The sequence below is a fragment of the Penicillium roqueforti genome, assembly GCF_015533775.1.
Source record: "Penicillium roqueforti strain LCP96 04111 chromosome Unknown scaffold_06, whole genome shotgun sequence".
NCBI lineage: Eukaryota > Fungi > Ascomycota > Eurotiomycetes > Eurotiales > Aspergillaceae > Penicillium > Penicillium roqueforti.
Window position 1 is genome coordinate 658162 of NW_024067570.1, and position 15028 is coordinate 673189.

Sequence of the window (15028 nt, forward strand, 5' to 3'; positions counted from 1 at the left end):
CAGCTCCAGCTTTCACTGAGGCAAATGCTCACGGGTTGAGTCTGAAAAGCTGATCTGTGGTCTTTAAATACCAAAACAAAGGTCATAAGAACGATTACCGAGGCGTCAGAGCAGGAGTGGCAAGCTCAAGCTCCTGAACTGGATCTGAACGAGGCCTTGGTCGTCAATTCCGCAGCAAAAAGCATCACGTAGCGGAAAATGAAGCTAGATATATATGCCAGGGGACAATGCCGGCACCGGAGCAAGAACTGTCAGGATCGGCCAACGCACAGCCCTTTATTATTTTTCTACTATTTACGGGGTAATCATGAATGCATTTTCAGGGGCTTTGCAATGTCAGTAGTGGTCGGTCCTATGGACCATCGATTGTTTATTAATGGCAATTCGAGCAATGTTGTCTCTATATCCTTTTCAATGTTGCCATTGAGCACTGCAGATCATTACCGAGCCCAACCAGAAAGATGGCCAAACTTGACAAGAAGGAAGATCCGAGCCGAGGCACCTCAAAATTATATCAAATCAGGCGATGTTTCAGGTACGAAGTACATGTGTGCTCAATTGCAGCCCTCGGAGATCAGTGAGCCTATATAATCAAGGGTCGTGCTTGGTTTTAATCGGTGAGGGCAAAAGCGGCAAGGCCTGAGGACTAAAACGGAAAAGGAAAGCCAAGAAGTGCAAGGAAATCCGTCATACACGTAGAAATAGCAAAGGCAGGCTATCTCTAGCTATTAATCCTAGCCATGTGAAGTGGCCGAAAAATGGAAGCAAGCAACAGCAGCAAAATGTCCAGGACTCCCAAGGTCGAAATTATACTTACCATTCTGCCAAGCTACTTGACAGCAACCCCTTGTTTCGAGGCTCGATTTAGATATAAGATTTGATATTGGCATAATTCTTGACTATAGGGCAGATGCTTTCAATGATGTCAAAGTTTGTGAAATTGGGATTATGTCAACACGCAGGTTTTGAAAAGCCATCGAAATACTAGGCATCTGCTCTCTCAAAGCGCATCCCATATCCATAAACCTTCTCTCCATTGGTTGGAGAAGAATACATAAGCCTCCTCTCGTGATAGACTCGTTTCCATCCTTTTGGAATTCCGAACTCTTCAATGGCCTTGACATGATTGGCATTAAACGTCAATTCACCATGCTTCTCTTTGATTGCCTGGATATATTCGTCGCTGACGTCGTCTACCGAGATCGAAACCGATTTGCGTGCAAGCATAAACATCCGTGCGAGCACAGCATTGAGGTAGACAGGACCAAGGAAATGGAGGGCACCAAAGCATACGATATGGTCATATTCACCAGCACCCTAATATTAAAGTAAGCTTTGTCTTCATTCATTTTTCCCAAAACAAGTATTCCAAAGGCACATACCATGATCTGCTCCTCCATTGGCCCAACTCGAAGTTCCCTGTAATGTTCCACGTTTTCCAACATGCCGGGTGATAGGTCAATGCCAGTCACCTCGGCTTGGATCCCTTGAGCATGGAGAAACTGCCCAAATCCACCAGTCCCACATGCAACATCAAGAACTGTACCCGAATAGTCCCAATTGGTAGTAAGGTACTTTTGCATCTCAGAGAGCTCCGAATTGCTCCACACGGAATGGTACGAGGGGGCAAATTTGTTGTAAACCTCGGCGACATGAGCATTTTGAACACGGTGCCACCCAAGCTGCATCTGCTTGGTCGCTAGTAACATGTCAAAAAATGCAGCCTGGCCACCAGGAAATCTCTCTCCCACAACAAGGTCATCACCAAGTGTGTTTCCCTTTGGGTAAAAGACCACGGGGATACAATTGACTTCAATCACGTAGACAAGCCCGGTTCTTTCCTCCAGACGCATATCAACACGGGCCCACCCACCACCACCGCTGACACCAATTGCTTTGAATGCGTCCACAGCCGCATTCTGGAGGTTTTTGATGTGAGGCTGCTCTTCCACAAATGCATATTTGATGGTGCCTTTATCAACAGCTTCGAATTTGTTATACCACGTCAAGAAGGCTTCGTTGTCGGGAGTGTCTTTCGGAAAGACATATTGCAGCGGTGTCAATGCCACCACCTCCTTTCCCATTTCCACAACTATAGCAGAACATTCCCGGCCGATGATATAATCCTGGACGATGATGCCAAAGGGTGTTTCTTTCTCCTGCAAAAGGGCCACGCGATCCGTCACTTCTTTCTCCGTGTAGCAGATTGATGCCTCATCCAGACTCAACGAACCATATCCGTCAGAGTACTTGACAATTTTGGGGTATTTCCCTGGGGTGTTTTCGGGAACACGGAGACCTGTTTTCTCAGCGGCCCTCTGGAGATCGACTTTATTCTTTGCTAGAAATGTCGATGGGTTGGTGAGGATGGGAACACCCTTGGTTTCGAGGTATCTGGTGGCTTCAACTCCTGCCACATCGTCGGTTTCGATGCCCCACTGAAAAAGAGATCTGTAAGTATAGTCCAGGAATAGAGGGCATCTAAAAGTCGGGATTCACCATGTAATTCATGAACATATCAAAATGTTCTTTGCAAATCTCGTCAATCTCCGCCTCAGCATTTCTCTTGGTGACGTAACGAGTGAAAAACTCATGCCGGTCTTTTGGAATATACCGATTAGGGTCGGGAAAGTCATCATACTGTTTTGAAGTTAGAGATGCTGGGAGAAGGCCTCAATAGGGTAGACATACCTTCTCGAAAGGGGAGTCAACTCCTTCGTATGACGAATTAATCAAACAAATCTTCATTTTCCTTGTGGTAGAATTGACTATCGATTTATAAAAGGAAAGCGCGAAAAGCTGTATCTAGTTCATATGTGAGAGATTCGGTCTCATATTTATGTAGCGGGCTGAGCCAGCTACAGCGTAGACTCACTACACTAACCGAAACCCCATTATTCAGTTGATCAGGCTAGCCGGGAAATAACTCGACCGGCGACTAATCAGAATCTTTAACCAGATAATGTTGCGTTGTTGCGTGCGGGTTCGGGACGCCATGAGCTACTACAAAGTGGCCCCACTGTTCGTGGCCAGCTGAAACTTCGTACTCCGTAGACCGCTTGTTCTTTTGCTGTGGCATTTTCTTTAGACAGTTTCCAAAAGAGTACAGTACTTCTGGTTTGAGCTTCCGATTAGGCGCCGATGGGTCGAGCTAACTTATTTTACAAGCGAGTGGCCATCCCCAAAGACCATAGTAAATACGATATATTATAACTATCGGAAAATGGGGAGATAGGATAAACATACGGCTGTTTAGATATAAATGTAGAATATATCGCATTTACTATAGTATTTGGGGGTGGCCACTCGCTTGTGGAATACTTTAGTGTGCAACTAGTTATCAGAATTAACATAGCTCCCACTTTCGCCTTAGTTACTAGTATTACCTTTCTTTGACGATCCACCAGAAATACATACTTTCCCTGGTCGAATTCAGTTTAGTACGATTGGAGTGGGGCGCTGGGAAAGAAAGCGTGAGTGTCTTAATCTGTTTTCGATTTCGAATTCTAATTCTATTGTACCGCTGTCTTGCTAAATCGGAATTTCTTAAGCAGTCTCAATAACTTGATCCAAAATGGTCTCCTCTTGTATGAGCCAACCCGAGCCGGTAATGAGACAGGGCCGAGGCTAAACCTGAGATCAGCGTCAGATCCTAATATCAAGATCTTCGTGTCCACCCGACAGATCAGCAAACTGTCCTTTTGAAGCCAATAGCGACACAAGCACGCAACAATTTGGGATGTTGAGCAGCTTACGTGGAGTTATCTCGGTTGAAGAATGCTACTACGTGAAGCTATAGCTGCCCAATGCTACAGCCTACGAACTCGGCTATTTGTAATTGCTCATTTAATTGAAGGACCTGCGATTTTCCGAATCTCCCCCCTCTTCGTATGGCCCTGCCCCACACAGAACAATTGACGCAGTCTTGGCTCCTATATTCAGGGAAAAAGAGTGGGCTCGATCAGCGGATGGTAGAGCACATTGAGCCTTTCCCGGGCGAATCGCAACGTTTCTTATAGCATAGACGTATCTTTTTCAATTGCATAAGCCGGGACATCGGCATACGAACTTGCTTCAGACTGGATTGAATGTCACAATTGGCACTTGCGGGACTCGTACTTTCCCGTTTAGGATTGTACTGTTGGTCGTTTGCGCAGGCAGTCGCACCTTCCTTCTGGGGGAAACGAGAATAGGGCTTTGCCCCTAAAGGGGTATAAAAGCCTATTTATTGTTTTCACGTTTGTTTCTTTTCTTTTCCTTTTCCATACTTGATATTCGATTAGAAATACACTTCTTTTATTAAAAGGAATCTAGCACGCAATATAATATCAAGTATCATCCCAAACCCAAACTTCTGAAGCCGTACGACTGCACAGATAATCATTACGATTTATCCTAGTCTGGTTTCACCCCACCTATCCTAAAACCAACCAGAATAGGACCAGTTATAGTCCCACCATAACAGATCGCCGCGATCGGTAAGGGAAAACAACCCGTAGTACCGGATCGTCTTATAGAAGAAGCTGCTAACCCTAAAACCCCGACTCCTACTAAAATATAGGACCTAATTAAGAATATTGAATGCAATGGCCCTGAGGAGGGTCCTTCGACTCCTTCTATCTATAAGATTATATACACAACTCCTAGTAAGGAACGATTCCTTGAGCTGGCCAATTGGTTCCGAATAGTCGAAGATGATAACTGGATGATGTATAACGAAATCTAGGTCTTGATCTTAGAGAACAGGAGGTCTAAGGAAGCTGTTAGATAAATTATAGAAGAATATGATCGATTCTATATAGAGAAAGATCGTCTTATAATAGAATATAACCAAGCTACTAAAGAATGTGATAAGGCTGCTGCCTATAGAGATATCGCTGTACGTAAGCGCGATAACCTTGCCTATTACCTTGTTCTTACTTAGAGTGAAACGAACCAAGCCTAAAGTGATATACCGATTATAGGAGTTATTAGTTAGAAGTCTATGAAGATACCCGATATACTAATATTAAAGGATAGAAAGGAAGTCTATTTCGAAATATAGGAGATAGTTATTAGATAGAAGCTCGAAGTAAATACTAACCATTACCTATTACTAGTCTACCGGAAACTATATATATAAAGCCGATGTGAAGGTAAAGTACAGCTGTATATTACCTTAAGAATAAGTGTGACCTTAAATAACCTATATACTAATATAGAAGATATTATTATCTACCTCTGTACTATCTTTATAAACCTAAATTATTGTATAGAAGTGTATACGGCCTACTATAAACTTAAGATAAAACCTAAGGAAGACTTTACCGACTTCTTAGCTGAATTTATATAGCTTACAGAAGAAGCCGCAGTTGTTAAAGAAAACTATAAGCGCAACCTATATTTGAAACTTCTATATCTATTGTAGAGTTAAGTTATATAGACTATTAATTAGGAAACGGTTCCTTTCGATACCTTTACCTAGAGTTACTAAAGTATGTCCTATAAGATTAGTCTCTAATAGGAAGTAAAGGGTACTGTATATACCTATATAATAACTGCGTTCGGAAGCGGAGTTAGGACCACTGCTAACTAGTCTAGTTTTACCCTATATATAAAATGTAAAGGGACTGCCTTATTATCTAGACTATTAGCCACAGAGTAAGAGACTCTTATAAAGGAGGGTCGATACTTTTATTATAAGAAAAAGGGGTATATAACGTTCGAGTGCCCGAAGAAGAAGATAAATATAGCTGTAAGCGCTGTTACTATAACTAACTAGACCTATAGCCAATCGTATATAACTGAACTCGAAGAATTGGAGGATAATATAGACCTAGGAAAAGTAGGAACCTAGGAGAAGTCTTAATCCTAGGTAGAAAATAGGTATCACTGTATATACTAGATCTATATAAGCTTTTAGGAGGTCTACGAGATAGCTTAGTATTTAATATAAGACTGACTTATAATAGATATTCCTTTACGATCTTAGCGCTAGTAGATACTAGAGCAGACGGTTTAATATTTATTAATATAGAACTAGTTATACTACTCGGTAAGAAATTTAGGTTATATACCTATAAATTGGACTGTAAGTGCCTAGTTAGGGGATTCGACAGTAAATTATTATAACTTATTATATACGCTATTGTTCTTACGCTAAGTATAGATAATCGAATCTAGTAGTAGATTCCTATACTAGTAGTAGATCTAGGCCGATATAATATGATTATCGGACGTATATAGTTCGCGGAGAACGATGTCCTCCTTGACTACTGACAGTATTATATAATCTAGCTGGATAAGAATACCCTTTTTAACGAGATAGTAGGCTAGTTAGCTGTACCTATACCTATAACGATCCTTAAGTAGTCTGTATAAGTTAAGCCGGATCACTAGAAGGATATAGAACGATACAATTACCTTTTCGAAAAATGAGCCTTAAGTAATCTGCGGTAGGACCTAAAGACTCAGAAGCTATACCCTATCGTAAGAGAGTATTAATATAGGTACTGGTAAGTTATAGAGTAGTATAAGATAGAATGGAACCTTAACGACGAAATTAAACTAGTACCTTTTCGAATAGAGATACTAGAGGAAGAAATAAAGGAAGTTCTTCTACCGATAGATATTAGTATTATTAGTTAGGTAGGATTTAACTATTTACGAATACAAATGGTTATTAATAAAGATATCGAAGTCTTTTAGACCTTACTCTGTGAAATTAATTAGATTATTAATATTAAATCTACAATTAAGAAGGATATAGAACTTGACGAGATTAAAAGGACCCTCCTATAGGAGTACCACGATTTTATAGAAGTATTCTCTAAGAAAAAATCCGACGAACTACTACCGTATCGCCTAGGGGTAGACTACGATATTATCCTCAAAGTAGAAGTATAGTTAGGATACTACCCGCTCTATAAATTATTATTAGATAAACTGAAAGCTATAAAATAGTATATCCTCGATAATCTTAAGAAAGGATTTATTATTCCTAGTTTAGCTCTATATACTTTACTAATCTTAATAGCGAAGAAGCTAGGTAGTGGTCTACGTTTCTGTATAGACTTCTGAAGATTAAATGTAATTATAAGGAAAGATTATTACCTATTACCTCTTATCGATAAAGTACTCTAATAAACGAGTAAAGCAAAATTCTTTATAAAGCTCGATATCCGCTAAGGTTTCCACTGTATTAGGTTAATACTAACTATAGAAGATCTTACAATATTCTGTACCCAATATAGATCGTTTAAGTATAAAGTAACTCTGTTTAGCCTTATAAACGGTCCTATAATATTCCAGCGATTTATAAATATAGTACTCAGAGACTATATAGACGACTACGTAGTTATATTTATAGATAATATTATAATCTATAGTAAGATACTCGAAGAATATAAGAAGCATATTAGAGAAGTCCTTAAACGACTATAAAGAGTAGGATTATAGGTTATACTATCTAAGTATAAATTCTCTATATAGAAAACCAAGTTCTTAGGATTTATTATAAGTACCGATGGTATCGCAGTAGATCTAGAGAAGATCGCAGTTATTAGGAACTAGAAGATACTGTTAATAATTAAGGGAATATAGTCTTTCTTAGGATTCTATAACTTCTATCAATGATTTATTAAGGATTACAGTTTCCTTTCGAAACTATTATATTGTCTTATACGGTATAATATAGTATACGAATAGTCGCTAGACTGTAAGTAAGTATTTATATAATTGAAGTATAAGTTAATAACTGTACCTATCCTATAGTATTATAATCCTAACCTCTAGACCTATATAGAAACGGATGCCTTAAATAGAGTTATTAGTACTATCCTCTTATAATATTATAAAGCCGATAATTTTTGGTATCCTATTACCTTCTTCTTAAAGACTATATAACCTATAGAGCTTAATTATAAAATCAGGGATAAGGAACTCCTTACGATCATTCGTATACTCTAAGAATGGTGACTAGAACTTAAAGGGCTCTCTTATATAGAACGTTTTGAGATCCTTATAGATTATCAGTCTCTCGAATATTTTATAATAGTACGATAGATAAATTAATAATAAGTATAGTAGAGTGAGTTCCTCTTATAGTTCTACTTTATAATTAAATACCATCCTAGGAAACGGAATATTATTGTAGACGTTCTTTTAAGGAAGGAAAGCCCTTATATAGATATTAGTCGGTACCTTACGTTACTCCCTAAGGAATGTTTTAGAGAAGAAACGAAATCGATACTAGAAATCGAGATATCCCTATTATAGATAGAATCTATATAGGATACAGAGGCCCCCCCTCTATTAGTTAAGACTATACAGAACTTAGATATAACTAAATAAGTCTAGTTAGCGAACCGCTAGAGCCTTAAGCTAGAAGTATTCTGTTAGACTATAAGATAGGAAACGGATCCCCGTTAGGTAGTGTAAGACGGATTACTACTATTTAAAGACTATCTCAAAGTCCCTGATAAAGGGGATCTTTAAGTACAGTTACTCGACGAGATATACCGATAACCGTTAACTATATACCCTAGAATCGAGAAACTTAAGAAGCTTATTATAATAAGATACTATTAGCTAGGATAGGTTATAGATATAAAGTAATATATAGATAACTGTCTAGTATATAAACGTATAAAGACCTAGAGAGATCGTACGCCTGATCTCCTATACCTATTACCGATTTCTAAACGACTATAGTAGTATTTATCGATAGATTTCTATTCCTTCCTAAAGGACAGATATAGCTATAATATAGTATTTATTATTATTAATCGACTAAATAAGAGACCGATATCAATCCCCTGTTATAAAGATACTAATATAAAGTAGATAGTGCGTCTGTTTATAGATAATATTATATAGATTATAGGGATCCCTAAAACTATTATATTAGACCGAGGGGAATAGTTTATCTCTAAGTTTTAGATAGAGTTCTATAGAATCCTAGGGATTAAGCGGAAACTATCTATTATATACTACCTATAGATAGACAGCCAGAGCGAAATTGTAAATCAGTTTATAGTGTAGCGATTAAGACCGTATATTAAATATAACTAGGATAACTGGTTAGAATACCTACTAATAGTAGATTTCGTAGTATCAATTCTTCTGTAAGATATAATAAAGAGGTCCCCTTTCTTTATTAAACGGGGTTATAAATTAGTAATATCTTTTAATTAGGACTATATAGGACTAACGTATAATAAATAAGAAGTAGCGGATTAACTCTCAAAGTTATAACAGATCTAGGAAGATATATATAAATAGATTACAAAGTCACAGGAACTATAGGTATAATAGGCTAACCGTTATCGTCGCGAAGAGGACTTCGGTATTAGCGACCTAGTTTTTATTACTACGAAGGATTGGCTACAGGACTGTCTAAGTCGAAAACTCTCTTATACCACTAGTGGACCCTATAAGATCATTGAAAAGGTTAGGAACACATATAAGTTAGACCTACCATAGTTAATTAACGTCTACCTAGTATTTAACCTAAGTAAGCTACGGAAGGTAGCGAGTATAGAACCACTTATAGGATAATATATAGATCCGCTACCTCCGATATAGGTAGGGTAGACTGATAAGTAGGAAGTTGAAAAGATCCTAGATATAAGAAAGCATTATAGGAAGCTGCAGTACCGCGTATAGTGGTTAGGACACAACCTAGATCCCGTATAGTACCTAGCAGGTAACTTTAAGAATACTCCGGAGATGATCAAGGAATTCCATGATGCCTATCCAGCGAAGCCCAGGCTACCGATACGCCTACAAGAATAGATCGAGGCCGCGTAAGACGATCGGATATTAGACGACCACGTGGATAACGAGAAGCCAGTATTTAGGGACTAAATGTATTCTCGCCCGGGGGTTATGTCACGATTGGTACTTGCGGGACTCGTACTTTCCCGTTTAGGATTATACTGTTGGTCGTTTGCGCAGGCAGTCGCACCTTCCTTCTGGGGGAAACGAGAATAGGGCTTTGCCCCTGAAGGGGTATAAAAGCCCATTTATTGTTTTCACGTTTGTTTCTTTTCTTTTCCTTTTCTATACTTGATATTCGATTAGAAATGCACTTCTTTTGTTAAAAGGAATCTGGCACGCAATATTGAATAGCACTTTTTTCATCCGACCAAGTAGCCTTCAGTCACATGGGCGCTGTTCATAGATTATCCACCACATAAGGAGAGATTATAATGGTACTAGGAGACTAAAGGGCTCCTGCAAGATTTGAGTTGACGTATATTTATACTTCGTACATGTCTCTGTCAAAAATTCCTGGTTTAATTGTTATATTTTTTCTTTTTTTCAAACCGCTTCTGTCTAACCACGGACTAGTACCTCATTGCACCAAAAAAACAAAGCGATCAGAACCGGCCGCAGCCCGCCCCTATCGTCACGGAACGTGAGCTTCTGAAGTCCTATGCATGCATGCATGCATAGCGCACAGTCCATGCGGCATGATCTCCTAGATCTACCACTGATATATTGACTTCATTCATCACACCTTCCGACCTTTAAGGGCTGTGGATAAGAGAAATGGGGGTTATACTGTTGATTATGCTAATTAATTTGGAATTGAACCCCTGCCTAGCGCAGAAACCTCGGCACGCATGGCCCTAGCTAAAATTAACTTGGATGTGGAGGAATGAGAAGACCATTGTTTTCGGAGCAAGTGACTAGACATATGTACCTCTTTTAAAATGGCATCATCTAAGGTAGAAATGCTAGGGAAAACGGGTGGTTCTTAGAATTCCTAGGATTAAAATGAAATAGCCATGGGCCCTTAGAACTTTAGTAATAGATGGTTTGTCTTCGGTTTACGACCTACTTAGAAATGGCGCGAAAGACATGACGTTATACGTTCAGAAAAGCTTTCAACTTATGCGCTCATTAACGAGAGAAGTAATTCATCGTCGTCACCTTCTTAAAACTAATTACTCTAGTTGCTTTGATATAGGGTGGACCTCTAACCTTCAAGGAAATCCATCCAATCACCCTCGCCCTGGTAGTAGTGCAAAGCCCGAATAGGGGATCGCCGGTCTGGTAAGCGAAGTATTCCGAGAGACTCCAGAAGCATAGACTGAAATGGGAAAACGATAGGTCGATTGAATAGCCCTACTGCAAATTTTTCACTTGGATAGGATTGAGGCCGCTAGAATGAACGGTCACGTTGACTACGCCAGTCCTTTTTTGATAGGCGATCTAAATAGAAATGGTTGCACGTGATGGGATTAGCGCATCGCATTTTATTGATATAGCTTACTTAGGCCGCTCCTCCCTATACTTAGAGAGCACTTAACTAGTGGGTAAATCAGGATGCTCAGTTAGATGATGTTCAGTGAGCGGGCAGATCACGCTGATTATATAATGGCCCGTGATCAAGTCAAGGTAACTAGGGAGTGCTCAGTTTTACTCGGTGATTTAAAAGCGGCAAGAGGTGAGCACTAAAGCGAAAAGAGAAAGCCAAGAAGTGCAAGGAAATCCGTCATACGCATGCACTTGTATATCAAACAATTCAAGATTCTCCAGTATTCTATATTTTGCCAGCTTTTATCAGAAGTGCTCCGCCCCAGCTATTGGTAATTACAATCTCGGCCCACCGATCGCGGTTTTATTAAGCACTGGCCTCGCGCGGTCTGGAATCGCTGTCAAGTCCGCTGCCTATTTGCCCTCACCTCCACCTTTCAATAATAAACCACCCCAACCCAACCTACCATCATGAATCGACTATTCGGCACAAAGACCACAGGCCCCAAGCCGACTCTTCAAGGTGCTATTAGCAATGTACGATGCCCGCACAAGCCCGATCAAAGGCACCCATCCCCGCCCCTCAAGGTACCCCACTAACCATACAACAGGTCGACACTCGAGTATCCAGCATAGATGTCAAGCTCGCAGCGCTCAACGCCGAACTCTCCACATACCAGGCTAAAATCGCCAAGATGCGCGACGGGCCCGGCAAAACCGCCCTCCGGCAGAAAGCGCTCAAGGTCCTGCAGCGCCGGAAACAATACGAGGCGCAGCGAGACCAACTCTCCCAACAATCATGGAACATGGAGCAGGCGGGCATGATGCAGGATAATTTGAAGAATGTGATGACGACGGTGGATGCGATGAAAACGACCACTAAGGAGCTCAAGAAGCAGTATGGCAAGGTCGACGTGGATAAGATCGAGCAGATGCAGGATGAGATGGCGGATCTGATGGAGGTCGGGAATGAGATTCAAGAGAGTATCTCCCGGGCCTATGATATTCCTGAGGATGTTGATGAGGCCGAGTTGGATGCGGAGCTTGAGGCGCTGGGCGAGGAATCTATGTTTGAGAGCAGCATGGGCGAGAGTGCTATGCCGAGCTTCCTACAGGATGAGGTGGCTCCACCGCAGTTTATTGATGAGCCGCCGGAGCAGCATAAGGTCAAGGAGGCCGCTGGCGGACTTGGATAAGACTAATGTTAAAGCGTGCTTTTGTTTAGCGGCAACTGGGTGTTCTTCTGTGTCAAGGCGCAGCCAACGGAGTTGATTGGGTGTTTATTTTAAGTTGCAATAAGCTACCTCATATCATATTTGAAGATCTCATGCCATCCATGTGTCATAATATAGCAATTAGAGGGGGTATTATCAAGCTCTATGGATCTATTTTCGCTACAATCCGGGGCGTGCTCGTGTCTGGAAAGGATCAGCATCTAGAGATTAAGATGATTTGCCCAGTCCCACCAGCACCAGCAGGGCCACATTCATCACAACGATGACAATCCAAACAAGAACCGCAACGACCGAAGTGAATAGGTTGTTCCGCATCGGAACTGTCACTACATCGACTTCTCCGTCTCGTTCGGAAGCTTCTTCGGTCCGAACGGTCATATAGCGATTGAGACAAGTGAACCAGATTAGTGGCGCCGAGACAAACGGTAGGATCACGCTCAAAGCAACCTGACTGGCAGTCAGAGTCCTGTCAAGGCCCTCCTTGCCAACAGCTCCAGCAATGATGATGCTAGGAATGATACTGACCGAGCGGGTGATGAGTCTTCGAAGCCATGGTCGGATGGTCCAGTTCAGCATCCCCTCACTAACCATTTGACCAGCAATTGTGCACACGATTCCAGCGGAGATACCCGAGAGTAGCAGGGCGAGAGCAAATACTAAACCGGCAGCTGGTGCGATCGACTTAGAGAGCAGGTCATGAATTCCGAACAGGTCGGCACTGCCTCCGCCAGGGAGATCGTAGAGAGCAGCACCCGCGACAATCAAGATTGCGCTGTTCACAAACAGGGCGAAGGTGAACAGTGACAGCGCTAACTCAATGATCGAGTATTTCATGCAGCCGCGGATTGCATGGATCGACGGGCGATATTTGACTTCGCCATCGGCGCTCCCTAGAGGCATAGAGGTCTCCACGTAACCAGAATTGACGTCGAATTCCTTAAGACGGGATTGAACCACGCCGCTGCCAAGAAATAGGGAGTGTGGCATAACGGTAGCACCGAGAATTCCACAGCTTTGGTACAAACTGAAGATGCGTTAGTAGCTGAATACTGTACAGAGGCAGCTGAACAAACTTACCCTTCTGACTGAACAATAGCTGAAGATGGGACATATCCGCGGAACACTTCACCAACTGACTGGTTCTTTACGAGAGAGAGCTGAATGCAAAAGCAGACAACAACACCTAATACCAAAGCCATGACAAAGAATTCGAACAGTCGAAGTCCCACCATCTTCCCATTGGGTCTGTAGAAAATGAGAATGAAAAGAACATCCACTAGTGTGATAGCACAGCCAGCCACCAAGGGGATTTTCAATAGTAAGTTCAACGCGATTGCTGATCCAACCACCTTCCAAGTTTGTCAGTACGTCAATTAGGACCTCTATCCAAAACGGGACACTTACCTCTGCAATATCAGTCGCAATAATGGCCGCTTCCGCGAGGATGTAGAGAAAAATCACAAGCCATTTCGGAAGGTGCTCTCGGCAATTTTCAGCCAGGTTCAAACCAGTCACAGAGCCCAGCTTGATACACAGGGACTGCAGCAAAATCGCAAATAGGTTGGACAGGAGAACAATAAACAACAAGGCGTACTTGAAGTCTGCACCGGCTGCAACATCGGTGGCATAATTTCCGGGGTCGATATAGGCGACCGCGATAAGAAAACCAGGTCCGATAAAACGGCCGAATTTAACGAGCGTTTGAGCGCAGTGCAGAGGAGAAGACTTCAAGCTAGTATAGAAAGAGTGGCGAGGTGACCCGCTGCTCCCCGGGGGTGAATCACCTCCCGAGTCCGCAGCGGTCACTTCGCCGCTTGGCACCTTTTCCTTTCCGGGGTCTTGATCCTGCTGACTGATGGGTCTGTCATCGATGCATAGTGGATCATCTCCAGCTGCATTGGCCGAACTGGCATGTCTGCGATGTACTCTGGAATTGGCGAGACCATTAAAGTCATTCCGTGTAGTGGTGTCTGGGCTGAAGGGCGGTGGGCTTTGATTCCAGCTTGGGTTCTCGAGAGTGTCGTCAGTCCGCGAGGGGCAATTCATGCTGCAGGCTTGGCTTTGGCTCGATCTGGTGTTTAGCTGCTCTGGAAGATGATTTTATCTTGAATTAAGCCTTGAATTCTGGGGTGTAGACCAAAATGTAAATATGCGACAAGTAACTTGGTGGAATACTGCCAGTCCGAAAATGCCCGATGTTCGTCATTCGCCGTTCTGGCACCGGCAAACCCTAAGTTGTACATAAACCAGACTTGTCTCTCATATATCGCTTTGTATCCTTCAAAGCACCGCTTAGATCGCAGTTTTACATTCTTCTCCCGTCTTTTATGTCTGCGTTTGAAGTGAAAGGATCGCCTTAAGTACCCGCCACCGGAAGTCGCAAACGGTTGTGGATCGAATTCCACTCAACGCACTAACTGCATAAAATATGATCAGAAGATCTGAAAAAGTGGTTTGAGCGTCGTTCGACATAACTGCATGTAATACGATAGTGGGTTTATTCTCAATGGGGCCAGTCTTGCCGGCATCGGCATAGGTCAATAACAAAG

The 15028-nt window shown here is 41.8% G+C and overlaps 3 protein-coding genes across 3 annotated transcripts; 1 reads left to right on the forward strand and 2 right to left on the reverse strand.

The window, feature by feature from the left end:
* Nucleotides 1–984: 984 nt before the first annotated feature.
* LCP9604111_3754 (uncharacterized protein) lies at nt 985–2748 on the reverse strand (the record flags this gene model as incomplete). The annotated part of the gene is made up of 4 exons (XM_039071377.1): nt 985–1317; nt 1383–2438; nt 2500–2640; nt 2692–2748. The coding sequence occupies 4 exons, from the start codon at nt 2746–2748 to the stop codon at nt 985–987; spliced, it is 1587 nt and encodes a 528-aa protein (XP_038930417.1).
* Nucleotides 2749–11715: 8967 nt separating this feature from the next.
* On the forward strand, nt 11716–12440 carry LCP9604111_3755 (putative SNF7 family protein (Cta1); the record flags this gene model as incomplete). Its single annotated transcript, XM_039071378.1, has 2 exons — nt 11716–11781; nt 11856–12440. 2 exons carry the CDS (start codon nt 11716–11718, stop codon nt 12438–12440), a joined length of 651 nt encoding a protein of 216 aa, XP_038930418.1.
* Nucleotides 12441–12686: 246 nt separating this feature from the next.
* On the reverse strand, nt 12687–14525 carry LCP9604111_3756 (NRAMP family metal ion transporter; the record flags this gene model as incomplete). Its single annotated transcript, XM_039071379.1, has 3 exons — nt 12687–13503; nt 13557–13828; nt 13884–14525. The coding sequence occupies 3 exons, from the start codon at nt 14523–14525 to the stop codon at nt 12687–12689; spliced, it is 1731 nt and encodes a 576-aa protein (XP_038930419.1).
* Between the last annotated feature and the right edge of the window lie 503 nt (nt 14526–15028).